This window comes from Atractosteus spatula, chromosome 1, assembly GCF_055471065.1.
Source record: "Atractosteus spatula isolate fAtrSpa1 chromosome 1, fAtrSpa1.hap1, whole genome shotgun sequence".
In the NCBI taxonomy this organism is placed as follows: domain Eukaryota; kingdom Metazoa; phylum Chordata; class Actinopteri; order Semionotiformes; family Lepisosteidae; genus Atractosteus; species Atractosteus spatula.
In genome coordinates, this window is record NC_142706.1 from 67,693,362 (window position 1) to 67,714,452 (window position 21,091).

General features: G+C 37.1%; 2 protein-coding genes across 6 annotated transcripts in view; both read left to right on the forward strand.

Moving 5' to 3' along the window:
• The window catches only part of prom1a (prominin 1a), a 102,178-nt gene extending 87,103 nt beyond the window's left edge, over nucleotides 1-15,075 (forward strand). Inside the window, exons 14-29 of one of the 5 annotated variants that reach the window (XM_088917984.1) lie at nucleotides 1,057-1,160; nucleotides 2,090-2,174; nucleotides 2,498-2,644; nucleotides 3,281-3,352; nucleotides 3,780-3,872; nucleotides 4,665-4,682; nucleotides 5,187-5,240; nucleotides 6,986-7,066; nucleotides 7,163-7,231; nucleotides 7,387-7,476; nucleotides 8,539-8,654; nucleotides 9,780-9,803; nucleotides 10,299-10,367; nucleotides 11,475-11,575; nucleotides 13,194-13,233; nucleotides 13,336-14,926. In XM_088917984.1, coding sequence (XP_088774110.1) covers nucleotides 1,057-1,160; nucleotides 2,090-2,174; nucleotides 2,498-2,644; nucleotides 3,281-3,352; nucleotides 3,780-3,872; nucleotides 4,665-4,682; nucleotides 5,187-5,240; nucleotides 6,986-7,066; nucleotides 7,163-7,231; nucleotides 7,387-7,476; nucleotides 8,539-8,654; nucleotides 9,780-9,803; nucleotides 10,299-10,367; nucleotides 11,475-11,544 — 1,092 coding nt within the window. In that variant the 3' untranslated portion in view covers nucleotides 11,545-11,575; nucleotides 13,194-13,233; nucleotides 13,336-14,926. Of the gene's footprint in view, nucleotides 1-1,056; nucleotides 1,161-2,089; nucleotides 2,175-2,497; nucleotides 2,645-3,280; nucleotides 3,353-3,779; nucleotides 3,873-4,664; nucleotides 4,683-5,186; nucleotides 5,241-6,985; nucleotides 7,067-7,162; nucleotides 7,232-7,386; nucleotides 7,477-8,538; nucleotides 8,655-9,429; nucleotides 9,903-10,298; nucleotides 10,368-11,474; nucleotides 11,576-13,193; nucleotides 13,234-13,335 lie in introns of those variants that run through there. The other 4 variants (XM_088917979.1, XM_088917981.1, XM_088917982.1 and 1 more) reach the window with 4 other exon arrangements.
• A 1,899-nt stretch (nucleotides 15,076-16,974) lies between these two features.
• Nucleotides 16,975-18,789, forward strand: fgfbp2a (fibroblast growth factor binding protein 2a). Its single transcript, XM_088921075.1, has 2 exons — nucleotides 16,975-17,614; nucleotides 18,106-18,789. Exon 1 carries the CDS (start codon nucleotides 17,013-17,015, stop codon nucleotides 17,604-17,606), a length of 594 nt encoding a protein of 197 aa, XP_088777201.1. The 5' UTR covers nucleotides 16,975-17,012; the 3' UTR covers nucleotides 17,607-17,614; nucleotides 18,106-18,789.
• The last annotated feature ends 2,302 nt before the right edge of the window (nucleotides 18,790-21,091 follow it).

Below are 21,091 nucleotides of genomic sequence, written 5' to 3' on the forward strand. Positions count from 1 at the left end.
TCAGAAGGATGCATGTATATGGTTTCTCTGACTGGTGAATATGCAGTAAATGCAGAAAACAAGAGAGTAGGGTGAAATCATTCAATCAATTAAGTATAAATTACCAAACAGTCCAGAAAATATTTTATATTTTTGTAATATAATATTTTCTCATTTGTAACCTTTCGTATGTTGTCCTGGAATTCATTCCTTATGCGCAAACACACAAAAAAAGGTGTCTTCTCATTTTTACACCAAGTCCAATATTTGGAGATTTTTACACTCATTAAGTATTAGTAATAAGTAGTGCTCCCTTCATTAGTATTGCTGATTCAACATGACCATGACGCAGAAGTATATAATGTCTCTTTTCCTCCATTATCAGAAACGCCCCTTACCACAAAAGCTGAGTCCCGCAGTGCTAACTGCCACGCTGTCATGCCCCCTCGTTATTTCAGTTTTAAAGAAATAATAAGAAATCATTGACTATAAAAACAGCATAGCTCTGTAGCTTGTTTTTTTGACCCAGTGCTATCTGCTGCTTGGCATGGACCCTGAGCTCTGCACTTCCTGTGCCCTGTGCTTGTAACATTTTTGGGGAAACAGCCAAACACCTGCATTATGTTGTATGACTACAGAAATCTCGTTTAAAAACTTATTGAGACGAGGACCTCACACTTGAACAAATCTGCGGCTCCAAAGCCATATGAACACAGTGTGAGGAATCGGTCGGCAGCGTTTTCTCCCTCCAGTATCATAGCAAATCAAAATAAAAGGTGATATTTAACAACAACGTACTGTAGCACTTCCAATAGGAATGGAGATATCATATTACTTGAAATAACACTTTTTAAGTGGTTTCTGGTAAGCAAAGTAAAAACTGCATTGACTTTTTATAGGTGTGTAGGAAATCGAATTAAAACATGGAAGAAGGGGAAAAGAATGCACATTGTAATATACAAATCTCATATTTATTATAGAAAGACAGAACTCTTCATACGAGTTAACTACTATAAGATGCATTTAGTCCACTCCATAACTACTGACTAAGTTTGTTTTTTTTTCCCATTTTGGCAGGTTGTGGATAGTCCTTATTTGGTCAATCCTTCCTGGAAGCATTTCATCCCTGGTTTTCTGTATCAGAACCCTGAAATAGATCTGACAGTGGAGAAGGTTTACAGGTAAAATATACTGCAGAGATACAGTGACAGCTGCTCCAGTAATTTTTAGATTCCTGGATAAAGCCAAAAATAGTCGATGGCGTGAATTACATCCTCTATACATCCATTCATCCTGCAACACAAAATGGCATTTTCTCTGCCGTTAATGATTTTTATATCATTACACTTTAATTAAATATTTTAGGAACACTGCCAAAATGTGCCTGATATTCCCAGGTGTTTCACACAGAGAGAACCCTTTTCTGAAGTACCAGATCATAATATAATAAGACATTACAATTATATCCAGTTTTAGTATGAGCAGATGTAACCCATCTGTGTGCTAATAACTTTCTCAGATAATGTCACAAAATGAAGCAGTGTTTCTTGGTTCATGGGAAAGTCATAATCATGCTGAAAACCTTTATAGAAATCACAGACACAAGTGTGAAAGGAGTGAAAGTAGATTTTTTTCTAGAACTTTCTTTTATGTTCCATGCAGCTACTTTCCTCATTACAAAACCTTCCAGTTACTTCCGTCTTTGTAAATGTTTTCAGGGTGCAATGCCCGTTGCTCGTTTCCAAATGGTTTTCTTTTGTGTGACCTGGGGGTCAGATGTAGCAGTGTAGTTGTAATATACATTAGGATGCTGTAAAGTGCTGTGAAAGACTTGTGTGACAGGATATACACTACAGGTAAAATGGCTTTGAATTATGTGGTGCAAAAGGTGAAGAAAGTATTTAGATTCAGAGAGCAATTCCACCTTGTTCCACTAGATGGGAACATAAGAAGAATTTACTCTTAACCTGATGAATCAGAAGCTGAGGTCCAGGCACTGATTCCAGCACTCATTGTTTGTCCGAGTGAAGCTTGAACAATGCATTTAACTGTAAATTTTGTAATTGTTTTTTTAATGCCTAACCCTTTCTCTTCCCCCTCCCAAAACTAGCAACTGCAAAGAGAATAAAGGCATTTACACAGCTCTACAGCTGGACAATGTCTTCAACATCAGTGCATTTTTAAACACTAGTATGGTAGGTATTAACAGATTAATAACCATTAATCTTTCCCAACTTGAAATCACATTCCATACAGCAATACATAGTATGGGAACTTGATATAGAATTAATGCTAAGGGGCATGTCATGTTAATTCAATGAATGAACGCAGTGAATGAATAATTATACAGTATCCCATTGTGGGTCATTTGAATTCTTTCAAACTATTTTAGTCGATATATGAAAAAATATTATTTGCACACTATAATATGTAAAGCATGTGAAATACGTGCCTATAAAGATAAATAGTAATGCACTAGGATTAGACGGATGCTGCATCTGAGCTTTGTGTTTTTCAGTACACCAAGGATGTGGTGGACATGTTTGGTGATGTCCATGTGGATCTCAGTGATATAGTGCTTCTGGATGCCACAGGAAGGCAAAATCTCCTGAATTTTACAAAGACTGGCATCACCAATATTACCTATCCTGCTTATTTAGCTGAGGTAAGTACTAATCTCACTTGTCCATCAATCACTTGTGTTCCTTTCAGTACGGAGCATGTTTGAGACATCACACATAAATAGCACAAAATGGTACAGTATGGAGAATATACAATAAGTCCAGATATAACAGAGCAATTAAATGAAAGAGAGGCATTAAGAATCAATAGGCATCCAAAACGTGCAAGATTTAAGTCGAGATTTAAAAACCTCCACCGCGTTTTTAATATGGTCAGGACCAGCTTTCTGGTCACAAGAAGAGGTCTGTCTGAAGTCACAGTAAGGATCCATGAGTCAGCTGAACAAAGTGAGCGAACTGGGACATTGAGGAATCAAGTAGACATGTCTGACAAATCACATCCACTTACTGTCCCATGTCCTCCAAGCCCAGCATCGTTCAGTTCTTAATCTTGTGCTAAAACTAATTCCTTTTCTTGATATGCTGAACACAAGTTACCCACTGTAATTACTTGACTAGTGCCCTGCTGCTACCCTGAGGCCTGCACTAGAGGAACACCTTAGAGAGATGCTCCTAGAAAAGAGAAATGATTTTGGGCAGTCTGACATAAAGATATATCGCCTTGAAAATCATTAACGCAACCCACACAGGCACCTATGAATGTGTTTGCTTCTTCGCAGGTCAACAAAGGAGTTACAAAGGTGGATTTATTGGCATTTGCGAATGACTTGGAAGCACAGGCGGACACGCTTGTAAGTTGATTCCTAGTGACATAAGCGTTATAATTTGTTATTTCCTCTCATGTTCAGTGTTCGGCGACCCTGATTACCAAGTTTTTCCCTTCAAGGCAGTCGGTAACTTTTTTTTTCAGATGACAAAAATTCACAGCGGTCTCGGCAGTGGTAGTGCCTGTCATTCAAGTCGGAGTGGGTGAACAAGCTCCCTATTCATTCCACAGAATTCCTAATGCAGAAACAGGAGACCTTCAACACGCTAGGGATAAATGAGGCTTTTAAAATATGTAGCAGAAAAGACTGTAAACCCTGTACCTAGGCCATGTATTGCAGACCATAAGGATGAAGATGCTGTGGTTTCTTCTTTCTTTGGTTCACAGTGGTGTTGTGAGGGTAAATATGATTTCCTGGTATTAGTTTTCCCCATTTTTAATTTGTCTTTCAGCCTCGGGGAGCTCTGGAGAATGCCTTGAAAGGTCATGCCAGCAGCATTCGGTTGATCCATGGTCAGCAGGTGGTTCCAATGGAACAGGCAATGGTAAACCACACTGCCTCTGAAGCAATGTCTGATAACACAGCAGTTTCGGGACAGGATTATTTCTGTCTGCAGTCACAAACTGGTTGAATTGCTCAAAATATACTAGCAGCCCCAGTAATCGGTCAGTTCAGATTGTTTAAGGATTAAGGTCATAGCCTCAGATACACTTGGCAGTGAAAGCACTCCACGTACTTATAATTCATTTAAAATCAATGCTCTTTCCTAAACCTCACTCTTTTATTGCAGCATATCGGGCTTCCAATTGTTATTTTTCAGACAAGGTGCTAATTAATTCCCTAGAGTGGCAGTAACATGCAAACATTTTTTTAAAAAGTGCCAACTACAAAAATAACCAGGTAATTGGAAAGTAGGAGATGGCAACACTCATATTGCAGACAAAATACACTTTTAGGGATTTTAATATTTTAAAGTGACTGCTGTTTCAGACATTATGACCTCTGACTGAACAGTCCAGTCCATTTGTTTTAAATGGAGAAATAATGGACTGAATTGTACATAGTAGAACTGCTTGGAGTTGTAATTGTTGTAAATAACGTGTTTTCCCTGTAATAATTTAGATAATAAGGTGAGACATACAGTATGTATATAACACAATTTTAAATTATTTTGAACTCTGTAGGAGGTAGGCACCCTGTTAATGTGGGAATACCTTTTTCTGAAACATCCTCGCTCTTTCATGTGTACTTTTTTTGTTTTCTGGACATATGAAGCTGTCTTATTTTTCCTTTTCAACTTTCCTTATCTTTCCTGTTGTCTTAAATGGCTGCCAAGAAATACGTTAGAGCACGGGTAAGAATGTATCACTGATATTTCTCTTTATCTCAAAAGTTATGAACCCTGAAAAACTAGCGACCAAATCACCACGGTGTATAGATTGAGACGAAGTAGACTAACTGTTTTCTTGATTTGTGCAGTGGAATACACGTTCACTTTTTAACTGAATATGCAGAATCTTTCAGCTCAGTGAATCATTAGATTAGGGAACAGACACCTGAACCTCTAGCTAACAGACAGTCCCTCACTGTTTGTGTGCAAAGCTGCAAATGTTTGATCGTGATAATTCAAGGACAATCAGTGCCTCAGCATCAGCAGTGTATGTCTGACGTGGCCTTAGTACCACTCTGATTTATTTTGTGTTACTGAAAATTAAACATCTGATATTTTAATCCCACTTGAGTACTCCTGCTTTCAATTTATTGACAGTCATCGCTCACCTAAGGAAACTGGAAGGTATTTTTTGTGTGTTTTAGGCTATGGTTTTGGAAACACATTTTTATTTGTACTTTTTCACAGAGCACTTTGAATCAGAGCATCCGACTGCTTCAGAGGACTGCATCTGCTCTCCCAGTAAGTGACTGATCCAGAATCAACTCATCCTCACAAAGAGGCAACAACTTCCTTCTGCAATTAATCGAGCACCCTCAATGACATTGACAAAGTCAGCCCCTTGTTCAGACCCAACAGTTTAAAGGGGAGCTGCAGTCCCAATTTCTCAGACCGTTTATTAAATCTCAGTAACAAAATAAATTCATTGATGATATAGAAAAATCTTAAGCACAAAATTGCAAACTCCATGTTGTCACAAAATTGCGTTCGAGTTCCCACAAATTGTGACATGAAACAGCCCCTTTCTGCTCACCAGTCACTGTAATCACTAATGTAATGCAATGTACAAGCGAATAAATACAGATTGTGCAGTAGACATTTCACCGCAGAAATGTTCCACCATGAGCTGCATGCAGAGTTAACAAGTAGCATTTGTAAGCAAAACCATCTTGAAATCGAGACCAATATTTTTATTGGATTAAAAGAGATGCATTCACAAGTCTGCTCGTTTACAATGTAATGGGGTCGCATACTGTACGTCACCGGGAGTCTTGTTGTCTTGTTGCCTCTGCGCATACCTGGAAATGTTTTCTGTTTTGTGATGAAAATTGGAGGTTTTACAAGTTACTGTGTACATTTTACTTTTATTATAGTTTGAAATGGCGTTTGTCAATTTCCGATTCTTTCTAACCAGGAAATATAAAAATAGTGTTGCAGTTCCCCTTCAGAAATGAACCAGAGGACACAAGTACAATTATAACTGAGAACAACAGACGTGCTTTTACACAACTAAAGTGTTGCAGGAGTTTGGAACAAGCTACTCAGTCATGTTGATGTACTGTAGCTCATACACTGGTTTCTTTCAAGAAGGAGCCTATGACTTAACAGCCTAAATAGGCTCCAGGGTAACCAATTGTCCACCTATGTGCAGTTAAGGTATTTCACATGAAACGCCTTCATTGCACCCATCATATTTGCAAAATAATAAATACACCTATTTCTGCAAATCCGCATTTAATAAATATTGCTCCCAAAAGGAACTACATCTTGAAGACAAAGGAGCATTCAAAGCATATCCAGGGTAGGGTTATAAAAATGCATCAAAGGAAGGATGTAAGAACATTTCCAAGGCATTGAATATCCCCCCCAAAGGACCAGAAAGATATGGAGAAGATATCACAAGTCTTCAGATATCCTTGAAAACTGAGTATCCGGATGAAGAGGGTGGACACCACCAAGATGCCTGTGACAACTCGGAAGGAATTGTTCTTCCACGGCTAAGAAGGGTGAAGCTGTGCATACGACAACAATGACCTGGGTGCTTCACTTAATCTGGGCTTCACGGGAGAGTGGCAAAATGAACACCATTCTTGGGGAAAAAAAAACTCAAATCTCAACTATAGTTTGCCAGAAGGCACGTGGGAGACTGAAACCAAGCAGAAGAAGATTCTGTGGTCAAATTACTTTTGATAGCCACTGTATATACTCCCCATGATAGTCACATTTTTGGGCCTTATGATGATTTACTGTTCGCAAAATAGACTGTTTCTGAGTTAAAGCCTTTTCCTCTGTAATGGATCAATCTTATTTTGAAACACATTGCCAAAATGATTTAAGAAGTAACTGATATATATTACACTGATTATACACAGTTTTAAAAATGTACAGTAACTTGTCTACAAAGCACCGAACCTTAAATTATTGAAAACACATTTATGTTTGAGCTTGTGTGGCTCAACACTCCTCCCTTGCCTCTTTTTCTTTAGAATGCTGTCAACAATGTGATTAGTGCTATCGATGCAGCACAGTACCTCATCACACACAACGCCTCCTTCGTCGTTAACCAGGTAACGCCCGTAGAATCAGCTATAGCTCTTAATTTTGTAAAATATATTTTGTCATTTTAGCTGAGCTTTGTTTTCTACTTTGTCATCGTAATGCAGGAAACAGAGAAATACATGGAGACTATAGTGGGCTACTTCAAGCAATACATAGAATGGGTCAGGTTTTCTGTAAGTATTGCACTTTTTCGGAGTGCGTCCTATTTGCTCTATCCTAAATGTTGGTAATTCTCTTCTGATATGTTTTCTTCCAAGTGACTTTCAGTCCATTTTGTGCATGGTGAAGTTATAGTTATGCATCTTTCTTCTGTTTGTTGTTTTTTCAGGTGGAAATGGAAGTTGCAGCATGCAAGCCTGTTAGCAATGTAATAGACACGGCGGAGATCGTATTTTGCGGCTTTATAGTTGATTCCTTGGTAAGAAACAAAGTATTTAAAAACGCACTAATAAATATCAGAGTGGTTCATATTAAATCTCCAGTAAATGCTCAGGGCAGGATTTCCATTTTCTGTGGCCAGGCTAATACAACATACTGCCCACTTACTCGCACCTGAATAAGGCTCCACAGCCAAAACATTGTGTTTCTTTTCTTTTGGTTTCAGCATGGAATAAACCTTTACTGGTTCCCGTACTGCCCACTCAGCTATACCTGTGACAAGGAGTTCTGGACAGAGATATACTGTAAAATCTAAAAGCCAAAAACCGTTCTCTATTGCTGAAGCTAAAGTTTATTGTTTAACGTGTGTGAAAGCTTTTACCAGCAAGCCCAGAGCAAGGGCCCCTGACCTTTGACAGCCTCCTGTTTTCAGCCAGATGTTTTTTTGTTTATTCATGAAGCACTGGAATTTCACAGGTAGTTAAACTAATTATTAAAAATGCTCTGCGCTGTTTAAACCATGGGGCATCAAAAACGAGTAGGAAGAAGGAGGGATTGGAATAAACTTACATAAGATTTGCGTGGCTTCTGTCTTAGACTGGTGGGTCAAGGAAATGCTAAAGAGAAAACACATTCCTGTTTAAAATGTATTCTCAGTTCCAACTAGATTTTTAGTCAGGCCATGTTTTCCTCCAAGTTAAACAGTTCTCTGGTAAAACAAATCTAAAAAGCAGCAAGTCACCCAAAATATACCAGATTTAAAGGTTTGAATTCTTAAATAATATTTGTCAGAGCAAGAGCACAGTGGCAAAGCACAATGGGATAGAAGTTTGAAATTAACTTGGAAAATATTGCTCTTTACATATGATGGGTGCTACAGCTTGGAAGTCTTTTTATTTGTCCAGATATATAAAGCCAGCCTGAGGCCAGTGACTCCTGATTCTCTTCCAGCTTAGACGCTGACAGGAATATCCTTCATGCGCCTCTTTTTAATCTAACTAACCTTGACATTCTTTGAAATTGTCTTCTAGGGACAGTTATACAAATAATAATATTTTTGATGTTACTCTAAGTCATTTTCATTTTTTTTTTCATTTTTTAGAATGCATTCTGGTTTGGCCTGGGTTGCTGTACAATATTTTTAATTCCAAGTATAATTATTGCTGTGAAGCTAGCCAAATTCTATCGGAGAATGGACACGGAGGATGTGTATGATGAGTAAGTATTGTAGACTAGCTTTAGGGTTTTTGTTATTGTTTTCTCACATTATATCAGGAATGTGCTTATCGACCATGTTAGTGGTATAATTGTGACACAGATGTTTTAATTGTGTGGATTGTGTATGGATTTTAAATGTTAATTAAACAGATTATGAGAAATTATTTTTTATAAATAACTCTTTGTGTTGGACCTTGTGTATTCTGTTTTGTTTATACCAATTTTTTCTAATTTATACTGGAATACATTGATATTCCAAGCACAAATTTACTTGTGATTTCAGTACCAATATGCCAATTGGTCAATTGGATTTTTGTTGCTTTCCTTATACTCTTATGCATGTAAAAAGAACAGAAACTTTCATACTTTAAGGCAGGTTTGGTTTCTGTTCTTTGTGGTTGTTATGACAGATAGATATTATTGTATTATGTATAGTATCATGGATAAATTTAAATTTGAAGACTTCTAAAATCCATAATCTACAGTTCAGTAGATTTTATCCATATTTTTTGCCACATGATCATCTTAAATGTATAATACAATTCAGGATATGGTGAGTTTACAATCTACAGAGAACTTCTCAACTAAATGAATAATAGGGCATATAGTGTAGAATTACATTCGTGCACCTGTTGCATGACCTGTTAATAATCTCGTGCATGCGTTGTTACCTCTGAAGTGCAGTTATTTCACCTTTCCCTGCTTTGTGCCTTTGGGTTTCCTCATTGTGTAGCTTTCCCTTGTAGTAACCAGTCTTTTCTTCTCTTCCTTACAGTTCCTCTGTCTCAGGGACTTGGCATTTTACTTTGTGATAACCATTTCTACTGGTTCCATCTCTTCCCCGTTCTTTATCTTTTTTTTCGCCACTCTTTGCATCCACTTACGCACTTTGCACTTTAAGAAAAAAAAGGCAAATTGGTCAGAACAAAGCTCCCATTCCTTGCACCTTTTCTTCATCGTATTTTTGTTCCTCTCCCTTTTAATCAGAAAAATAATGCGACAGCTGCCATTCAGAGCTCCAGCACAAAGAGTCTTGATTATATTAACAGTCCCGTACTGTGCTTTCTCTGGAATGGCTCTTATAATGAAGCGTATTGTTAATATTTTGCTTCTTTATCTTTGTAGTGTTGAGACTATACCCATGAAAACGTAAGATTCCTTTCCATTTTCTTTTATTTTTGCTCTTTTCACTACTAAAACTACAGGGCTCTAGAGGTTTTGTAAATATAGATCTAAAAAATTAATTTGCACTTCATGTTAACATTTTTGGTGCTGGGTTCAACGTTAAGCTTTTGAATAGCTTTTTGGTGGAGAATGTGGCTTTTTGTGTACTGTAATTATGGGTCATGACAAATTGGCTGTTGTTGGAAGCAAAAGACTAGTCATTTAAACACTTAATAAGCAAGCGTTGGTTATAGTTTATGTAAATTAAAGTTCATTTGTACAATAACATGCTAATATTTATACTTGGCTATTTTATACACATTTTCGTACAATTATTACATTTGTATCCCTCGCCATTATTTTTAAATGAGTGAACGCTTTCCTTTTATTACCCTGTCCTTTATTGTGGCTGGTGACAGCTCGTCCTGTGCTCCATTTGTAACTTTTGTTTCCATTTTTATATTTAATGTTTTGTTACAGTATGGAAATTGGTAATAATGGTTATCATAATGAACATTTGCAAGGTATTCATAACCTTATAATGACCAGGTAACCCCCGCCATGGAAAGATTTCATTGCATGCGTTTGGACACAGTAGCTAGCCGAGGGCTATTAAAAGAGGGTGGAGAGTATCACAGGGTGTGGGAAGTAAGTGCATGCTGAAAAACGGCTGAAATCTGAACATCTGGAGCTCAGGTGTCGTGTTAATAACACTGACGTCTTTTGAAGTGTTGTTATTCCGTAATGTTACAGTGCACTGGCATGATCAGCATGGTGTGTGAACTCTTACTAACGAACTCATCTGATTGTACATACCATATCATGTTAGATTTTTTTCAATACTTACGTTTGGAAACATCTTTTCTGGAACTGTAGCCAGAAAAGAAAAGCTCACATTTTGCCCGGATAATCAGTAGCTTTTCTTGCATGTGCAGCTCTGAGCTGTGGCTTTACCAACCATCTGCAGTCAAATCTTTCTCCTGTGCGATACCTTCATTAAACAGCTTGATTCCAACTTCTTTCATTGGGTGGCTTCAGCCACCTTCAATTTCCATAATACATGGTTAAAGATTTCACAAAAGCTCAATGCATGGTTCTGTGCAAAGTAAAAAGACCTGGTATTTACCCACCTTTGTTAACTGAGAAGTATCCTTCCCTAAATTATCAGCTAAGCTCATTATTTTATCCAAATGCTGGAAACCAGCCCTTCTGAAATGAGCTTTTGAGTCCGAAAATTGAGATGCAGATGACTGCTACACCTGCGTCTTTTAAAAGCATCTAATTGAAGCCTTAGCTGGCAAGAGCTCTTTGTACAATCCTTCTCCGCCTTCCTTTCTTGCATGAAACCTGGTTTCTTTCTTTCTCAAATCATTACAGCTGTGTAAGTTTTAATTTTCATTATGGATGCCTGACCTAAAGAAGAAGAAATTTTAACCTGCATTTTGTGACACCTGCACATACTTTGGCATGCATCTGTCCTTCGCTCACTAACTATGGGAAAGCTTGATAGGAGTTGATTTAGACTAGAAGGCCAAGCATTTAACTGAAGCACTTCACCCTGAATCACTGCATGATTGAGAATTGTCACAGTATATTGTGCGTTTCAGTCTTGTATGAAAATAATAATGTTGCCTGGACTTGTTTTCACATTAATAGCGTCCATTCCTATGACACTATGACTAGATTCCCTCGGGCCTCTGCACCTCCAAGGCAAGCAGAGTGGTGAGACTAGCCCAGGTTTTACTGGGTTGAGCAAGGTACATAAGAAAACGTCTCCTCTTCCGCGTCTCTCATCTTTTTTTTGTCAGTATTGTCATCTTTCATTGTGGATTCTTTTTCTGCCTCCACCCTCATTCAAGAAAAAAACATTGCCATGACACTGCAAAAAGTGCAGGCTGAGCAACTTGGCTCATCTCTCGTCACTCTTCGTGGTCTATCAGTGGCTTGTAGTTTGCAACGTCCCCCTGGAATCATTTCTCACCTTTTCATGTGGTCAAACACCGGAATTAAATTTTCAGTGTTTTGACACACAAGCATCGTCGTGTGAGAGTTTGCAACGAGCACTTGAAATGTTGAAAGATTTAATATAGGTTGATTTTTATTTATAAATATAAAGTATGATATACAGTAAAAGTAAGTGTTTGCAACTTCTGGTTCTGCAGAGCTATTTATTGGAGAATGTACTACAGTATGTGTAAATACGATGACCCGAATAAAAGCTGAGATAATGTTAATTTAATTAGTATGTACTTAAACAAAATTCCATAATTAAAAGCATTTTCTTTGAAGAGAAATGTAATATAGGAAAAAGAGACTATTATTTTAGTTGAAAATTAAAAAAATAACTTTGCAATTAACATTTGCCTTGTAATTTCTGATGTTCTGTATTTTTTTCTGTAAACTGTTTTTTCATGTTTTCTAATGTAGTCGTTGAATTCATCAAGATTTCACAAAACTCAACAGAATGACTTTCACACCTACAGCTGCTATGTTGCTATATTCCAATACTGATGTTTGTATTTGTGTTGTGAAGCAATTTTTCTGTTACCGTAAACAAACAAGTGTGTTAGCAATGTTAAACTGCAATGTAGATTACTCCAGTATACTTTTTATCTGAGTCTTATACCTGGTCTCAGTTCAGCCTGAGACAGAATGATGGAGTTATCACTCCCCTCATCACCCATTCCCATTGTCTCATAAATCTGCTTTAATTTCTCTCTGCTGTCACACTGCATGTTCATGCAGAGCATGTTAACCATTCTTTTCCAGAGTTCTGCAATCTCATCGACCACATGTAGATTAGTGGACTTTTTCAATATTTAAATTGCACAAACCGTGAATGGCTATTTCTAAACTTCTAAAAATCCAGTTCCCATATATCTTATTAGATTGTATTTTATTGTCGCTTATACCAGAATAATTTGCATTTTACAAAAGTGCAGAAGCTAGTATTAAAATCATGTTTCAGTTTGGAGATGACTTCCATAACAGAACCTAAAACAGATTGCGAAGCAGACAGTCATGCTAACCAGTGATGTTTATCAAATTGAATTCAGCTATGTAGCCATCTGCGTAGTCACTAAGTCACTCTTTCAAAGTATTTTGTTTAAAAGTACAACTTTAGTAGGAACAGAAATTAAATTAAAAACATTGAGGGGGGCACGTTTAGATGCTTGTTGAGTGAAATCAACAAGATAAGCTCTGATTTACAACAGTTAGTTCCTTAATTTTATGAAGCAGTTGAATCTGAATCCATAATGTAGGAAATACATTTTGAGAATATTCCTACATTCATTGTGTGTACTGACCTATGTGTCCATTGAGAAAAAACGTTGACCTGTTTTTGTTCATTGTTTAATTTTCATTTTGTTGTAGTTCTATTGAAAATTGGTAGAAGACGCAGGCATTCTTCGTGGTAAGTAATGACGTCCACGGTTAAAGAACTTTTCTAGGGGCAACTTTCATTCCCGTTTTTACAGTCATACGTAAACTTTAACTTAAATTGTTGTTTTTTTAGGATCTTCAGTTTTCTGATCCTGTGAATTTCGTCATTCAAGAAGAGATAGCACTCAAAGGATGTCTACACGAGGGGCCAGTATTTTTAGACTACTTTCTCCCTTTTTTGACACTTATTACACAATCTGTAAATTTTATCAGCACTCTGAGCATTGCACTTATTGTATGCACATTCAACCACCTTAAGACAAGTGACCAAGTAAACAACAATTCTGGTGGGTTATTTTTGTTGTAAAAGTAAAGACTCTTTCATTTTCATACTCAAACTGGTGAAACTTGAATCTCAGTTGTGTAGTGCCATTGGACACACAACTTGTCGTTACACTTGTCACCCCATTCATACATTCATACATTTCATTATCTTTTTTCAAAAGAAAAACAATCTCTAATTCTATTTATGTGTGCAATACATATCAAAAATAAGTGTACATTTTATATGCTGGCAAAAACTTCTAAAAAAAAGAAGAGTTTCTATGTTTTTTAAATACTTTTTTGTTTGCTTCTTGCAGTTTGTTACAACAGTAGCCTTGCTATCATTGCATTGATATCTTTCAGTGCTATATTGATTAAAAATACTCAGGCTATCTGGTACAAAGTTTACTACAGACAGCAGTATCCCTTTTGACACAAATAATGCAATGATCTAAACCACTATATTTTCCGAGCAATATCAAAAGCATTTTTTGCAGATTTTTGGGAGGATTCTGTGTGGGTATTTTTTGTCACTGGAAAGGCAGGCTATCAGTTAGTAATTTTTTTCAATCACTAAAAAGTTACTCATGAATGTGCGAGATTAAGCATGCTGGCAGTTGCTGAATTGTTCCCTAGACGCTAGATACAAGTTGCATGTCGGATATGCTCTTTCAGTAAAAGGTTTGATTTTTGTTTCACAAATTTCAATTTTCACCTAGTCATAAATAACAAATAGCATTCAGAAACAAATGTATTGAATTCTGTTGGGAAAGAAAGTGGGATTCATTTAAGCAAAAGTCTTGCTTTAATAATCCATATGAATTCCTGGTCATGCTTAATGTCTTACCTATAAAAAAAAAATGTAGAGAGAGGAAATGGTTAATTACCTAATAATCACACTTCTGACCTGTGAAAAAAAGAAATCTGCTGTTTGAAGCCAAAATTTTACAGTAGAGCTCAGGACTTTGGGAGTAAAACTAGTTTGAAAGATGTCAGAGAACTTAATGGACTAGCCTGATGGTCATTCATCTAATGTCTCGCATAGATTTTTCGTTTAAATTAAAATAAGACACTCAAAAATATAGGACATTTAAAGACCGTCACTGTTTGCTTTTAATCATTGTGTTGTGTATTTACCCGTTTATTCATAATGTTACACAAAAGGCAGTATGTTACCTTAACACCAGTAAGATATGCCATAAATGAGTGCTAAAGAGTAAAATTAAAATGTTTTTCACAAATATAATTTTATAGGTGCTTGTAAATGTACATGTGTTTAGAGTTGCATAACTTTTGTGAAATAGCTGTTTACAACAGTGGGATGATAGCTACCACTGGAAATGTATACCACTGGCTAGCTAAAGGTGTAAAAATGTGAATAAAGATTTAAATTCGGTAAACTGTGTTTTTTCATATATTGCAAGTACAGTAAGATATTTTTTAGTTGGACAAAAATAACATTGTATATAATCTTCACCATTGTAGATGATGTTTCTATTTTTAACTCTCCAGATTGTACCTGTTCAATAAAAACATACTGACAACACCCAGCAGTTTCATTTGACTGTTTCCTCCACTGATAACAGATACAGTAATTACTCAGTTACTAATAATGTGCCTTAATATTTGGTGGACAATAGTTCCAGTTACGTTACTGGATGTTTTAGGGATTCTGATCTACAAAACCTTCATTTTTATTATGAAACTGAGGCCTAATTGATTTAATCAGATATTTTAAACATACTGTGGATAAGAAAATAAAGGTAACAAATGAGAGGAGACTATTCAGCTAGCCTAGCTTGTTAGCTTGCTAGTAATTGATTTGACGATTTCATCCAGTTCAGAAAAAAAAAGAAAGGCAGGGAGTCAGCTTTAATACCCAAGACTGGGCAGTTTAACCCAGACTCACACAACCCTTTGTGCAGAAAATTGCCTCTATTCTCTAAAGATACTTCTGCTACATTTCCACATTTCTTCTGGTTTGTGTTCCACTGTTGATTCCAAAGAAGTTCCTTGGGTCAGCTTTGTCAGTGCTGAATGATGAATACTTGTCCTACAAGGTCCCCTTGCAGTGTTTTTTCCCCCCAAGACTAAAAAGGTTAATTTCCTTCATCCAGTCATAGCAGGACATTAAGTCCAGGAATGCATCTGTAACAAAATATCAAAGAATTGAACATCTACATTTAGGTTTATCCTTTTTCGGAATGAACCAAATTGAAGGGCAATTACAGCACCGACTAAGTCAGTCAATTCCTGCTTGGTGCTACTTCTTAGATGTATAAAAAAAATTATACCTTATAAAGAACCTTGAATTTGTGTTCTGCTTTTGCGCACAGTGGTGCGTTGTAATGTGCAAAGCCATGGGGGGAAAAAAGAAATGTTTGTTTCCACTGGAAAAAAAAAATCAAAATTCTCAGCCAGATGCTTTGAAAGGACAGGAAGAGTTCAGGCGTGTGCTCTCATCAATCATCTACTTCAGTTTCCTTTAAACGGCACTACGCTAAATAGAAGGTAAAAAAAAAAATCACACCTCCCATGGAATTCAATTTCACTTCGCGGTGTGGCGTGATCAGCTCGTCTCCTGTAAACCTGCAGCATGTTAGTGAATGGAAAGGACTCCTGGCCTCTCGGTTGGCTGTGCTCCATTGCTCCAGTCTTTGATTTTGCCCAGTGCAGTAAACCTGCTTCGGATGTTTATATTATAGATTGTGTCGCTGACAAGGCAGCCTTTCTCTTTGGAACAAGTAAATTTTATGAAAATAAAATGTCAAGAAGCTTGTGCCAAGTTAACTTTAAAATGGATACCTTTAACAATGTGTTAAAAGGGGAAACTTTTTTTCATAAAAAATTCATGTACCATCCTGTATTTGAGCTCACAACCCCTGTTAGATCTAGTATTAGATAGTATTATCTTTTTTTAAAACCATTGAGAAACCCCGTTTCCTTCGACATTCAACAGCTTCATTGCTATACATGACCGCATTTCAGGCAAAAGTGAAGGAATTCATTTGTACAACTGGGTTTTTTTCCCCAAATCACTGACATCAAGTCAAGTATCTTTCTTGTACTTTCCAGCTAGCACAGGTTTAACGTGCTCCAGACGGAGAGAAACAAATTTCATCAGTTTATAATACCGCTACAACTAAACTTTTACAGCCTCTTGACAGCAACCGTATGCTCCTACCTGAGCTGTCTGCATCACTTTGTACATTACAAATGTGCTTTTAGGTATATAATTAGTATTTATGTATTTGTCTAATTCAGGCGATGTTTCATTAAAGTTTGCAGTTTATTTGACTGGATTTTGTTATAGTCATAAATTGCAAGCACTAACGCCTGCCCTCTTCAGGGGCTAACATGGCGGGTTACCTGAATGACTTCTTTGTGTAGCGAGGTTATAAATAGTGCGGGGAACCTGCAGTCAGTTCTGTTCAGTCCGAGGTGCTCAGGGAGGCTAAAACCTAGACCACTGCCATCTAGTGCAGCATGAAGGCCTGGGCTCGTGCAGTGTTGTGTGTTGCCTGCTGCGTGTGGCTGGCTGCCGGACAGAGCAAGAGAAGCGGCGGGGAAGAGCTAATCCGCTTCAGCACCAAGAGCAAAGATGCCTGTGCCATGACGGTGGGTGGCCAGGGAGAGGTGAAGCTCAGGGTCGTGTGCAGGAACCAAGGCAAGTCCTACTGGTGCGAGTATGTGGGCCAGCCCTCCGTCTGCCGCTCCTTCAACACCAACCCAAAGCAGTACTGGAACCAGATCAGCTCGGAGCTCAGGAAGACGGCCCACGCCTGCCAGGGGACCGCCGTGCTGAAGCCCAGCATGTGTCAGAAGGCCCCCGCTGACGCCCACATGAAGCAAGTAGCAGTCGGCCCCAAGCCGGCGTCGCAGAAACCGGCCAAGACTGCTCAGGAAAAGCCCGCACAGTCAAAACCAGCGAAAAAGCTCCCAAAGCCCCCCAAAACCGCGACGGCTCAACCCACTCTGGTGCCCAGCAGTGAAGCCGATGCCAACAAGATGGCACAAGAGTATTGCTGGGAATCCCTTCAAGGGGTCTGTGCTTATTTTATCAACCTGTTCAAGGGCTAAATATCCAGGTAAGGCGTACTGGGAAATGCACATTTCATTGATTTAAACAGCAATGTTATTGTTTCCTCCAATAAGAACAACAAAATTTACTTTTACAATACCATGTTAAACTGGTGTGAAGTTCATTAAAATGTCGGTATACTCTTGTTAAATTAATATAGTTTATATCGATCGACAGATTTCAGATTGGTCTTAAATGTTGTCGCTTTTTTTAAACTGTTCAAGAGATTTTCATTGCTGTAATATGACAACAAAAATGAAGGGTATTAGGGTACCTTATGTCTCAGTGGAGTTAATTTGAAATTGCTACTTTTGTAATTGATTTTTAGTTTTCATCTGAAAGTATTCATATTCCCATACCTTCGAACAGCTTGTGAAATGACCCTGAAATCTGCTATTTAGTATTGTTCTTAACATTCAATCGGGTACACCATCTACAGGAGTTTTTAGAAACACAATGTAATGAGTAAATTCTGAAAGACTGTTTTTTGTTTCGTAGGTTAGATTTTCCTGCAAAGAAGACTTCAAAGTGCAGAACTATTTGTAAACTTAGGTCGTTTTTCTTGAGAGGAAACGGATCGTTTTGCTTTCATTAGCATAATCTCATTCTGTTTACAAATATTGAATTTTGCCTGTTTTGCCAATAGAGTTTTTTTCCATTATGCGTTGCTAATGATCCGTCATAAGCTCACCCCTGCATTTCCACTCATTTCAAAGTTGTCTGTTCTATTGTCTGTCTTTATCTCCTAATAATCAGTTGTTTAAATCATACTGTATGTTAGCACAATGTAGTAGGAGCTAATGGTTCAGTCAGTCAAACTCCTGAAATCCACAACCTAAAAGTTTACAGTCCTGGTGAGTTGCTAACTCTAAACACCTTACCTTATATACCTAAAGCCCTCAACGTCAAATACCAAGTATATTCTTAGCTTTAGTCCGTTTCAACACACTTTCTGTGCTTACTGTGTCACACTGTGTGAATTCATTCAAAGGGCCATGTCTTCTTGGGTTAATATGACTAACAAGAGCTTATATTGCTTCTGCTGTGGCATTATGTTTGCACCTTTGACTCATAAGCTGTCTCCCAAAGTTCTATGTTACTTTATAAAGTGCTGTTGTGAAAAAATGGGAAAGAATTACAAACACAAGTAAATCAAATAAAATGACATTGTGGGTCTGTCTCTTGTGGTTATTCCATAGCTGCCATGACTGATTTTCTTACACTGTGGCTTTAGTGGAGAAATTTTGCATTAATGGACAGAGTTATAAAGCCGTGCTCTGTTGAAGAAACAGAGCAAGTAAACTAGTGGGTAATTTGCCCAGAAGGAAAACAAAGACTTGTGTGTTCTAATTATATTCTGCAAGTTCATGATTTTCCTTCATCTGAAGTTCTTGCCTTCATGAAAAATAAAAATATAATACTGTGTCTGCTGTTTTATTCATTTAGAAAGACTTTTCTTATATACTCTACACAAAACTGGGCTCTTGCCTACACTGAAAACCTGCCAAAATGCCTTAACCCTAAACATTATTTGTACATAGCAAAGAATTGTACCGAGTTTAATAACATTACTTTTTCTAATGTCATAACATAAAATGTGACATTCAGTTTTATGTCTGGTTTTATAATTTGTCCATTACTTGCATAACATAATTTTCTGCCTTTTGGAAAACTGTAACACTCTATATCTCCGCTGTGTGGAGCTACTACATTTGGCAACAGAAAAATACAATGTGTGAAACAACACTAAAGGACTTGAAAGCAGGCCTTTCAACGGCATTTTAGAGTGATATACAGAATGATTCTAGATATCATGTGTGCACAGTGAATTAAATGTCAAGAACTACAATGCTTTTTTTTCTCAAACTCTTGAATTTTTATCAATGCTGGCCTGTATCAACTAAGCCACGAGTGGCCAACACAGGTCCTGAATAGCCAGGAGACTGTATGGGTCATCTTTAAATCCTCAATTTGTAAACAAACCTTTCATTTTGACCACTTATGCAGATGGCTTCTCAAATAATTATCAGAGCGATGGTTGGAAATGAAAACATGAACACACTAGAGAGCATCCTAGTACAAGGACACAGCTCCCAACAGATCAATTGGGGGAAAATGTAAGGAAAAAGAAAGGATTTCCTAAAATGAGTACAACAGACATGTTCCTGCTAAAATAAATAAAAACTTATTTCATTACCACAAAATTGAAAGCACAATTGACAATAATGAGAAACTTCTAGACCATAAAAGGAAATTAAGAAAGAAGTCAATATCATGCTTTAGGCAGTGGATAAACAAAGTTCTGATTTAAATATTAACAAGAAAGAGATGTATTTCATATACTTGTCATGTACTTCTCTGCTGACAATTTTATTATTATATTGTAAATATAATTAATATTATTTTATTGTAAATAGTACAAATTAATAATTCAGAAATGAATTATTCCACAGGGCCTGATGGCATCTTACCACTTATACTCAAGGAATAAGAGATAAAGAACTATTTCAGCAGTTATCAAGATAGCGGTAGTACCCAAGGACTAGAAAACTGCTACTGTTTTGTCCAAGAAGGATGGCACAACAGAACCAAGTAATTACAGACCAAGAAGTGTTTATTGCATGTAAGGTAATGGAAACAATTGTTAGATCTAAACTAGAGGATTACCCACATCAAAATACTAGGGAATTGTCAAAATGGATTTTCAAAAGCTAGGTTCTACCTAAACAAATTAGAGTTCTTTTTAAAAAGCATCTACAAATTACACAGCTTGACCGGTATCCATAATATTGCCCTTCACTTCAGAAAGCAGAACAATTTTAGCTCAAAATATAACTGAATACGGGTTATTACAGATTGAAATCCAATTGACTTATTGTCACATTTAACGAGGCACTGAAAGTCAGGTTTAGAACAGATAGAAACTAAACAGAAGCTGACTTCCACATGATATTGAACCTTTCCTTACCCCCGCAACAGTAGAGTACAACGCAGATTATCTAATAGCAGTAACATTATTCTGGGTTCATGATTTTTGTTCCAATCTGCTGATTAGGCCATTGTACTGTACAGTATGTGTAAATAATACTGGGTCAGGTGAGGACCTGCACACGTGTACACTATATTCTGTACTCCTCTTTGCCCAAGATGCGTGGAAGTGTATTGCAAGCAGATATGTAGTAAGTTACGACTGTGATTATGTATTTCATTACTAATTGTGATTACAGTGGAATGTTGTGACTGTAACTAAACTTTAGCCCAGCTACGTACAGTAATACACCTTTATCTGCATATGCTTATGTTTTAAGAGTTTCACAATTTGATTAATCGCCACTATCTTATCAACTGCATATCAGAATACATTTGCTTAATGACAACGGCATTAGAAGCGGCTTAACACCTTAAGTCTAACTGCAAATAGAAAACATAAAATAATTACAGTATTAGTCTAAATTAGTTTTGAAATGAGTGCATACAGTATACT

Bases quoted from the DNA above. Each gene is read 5' to 3' on its own strand.
- fgfbp2a (XM_088921075.1), top strand. From the start codon at position 17,013: ATGAAGGCCTGGGCTCGTGCAGTGTTGTGTGTTGCCTGCTGCGTGTGG.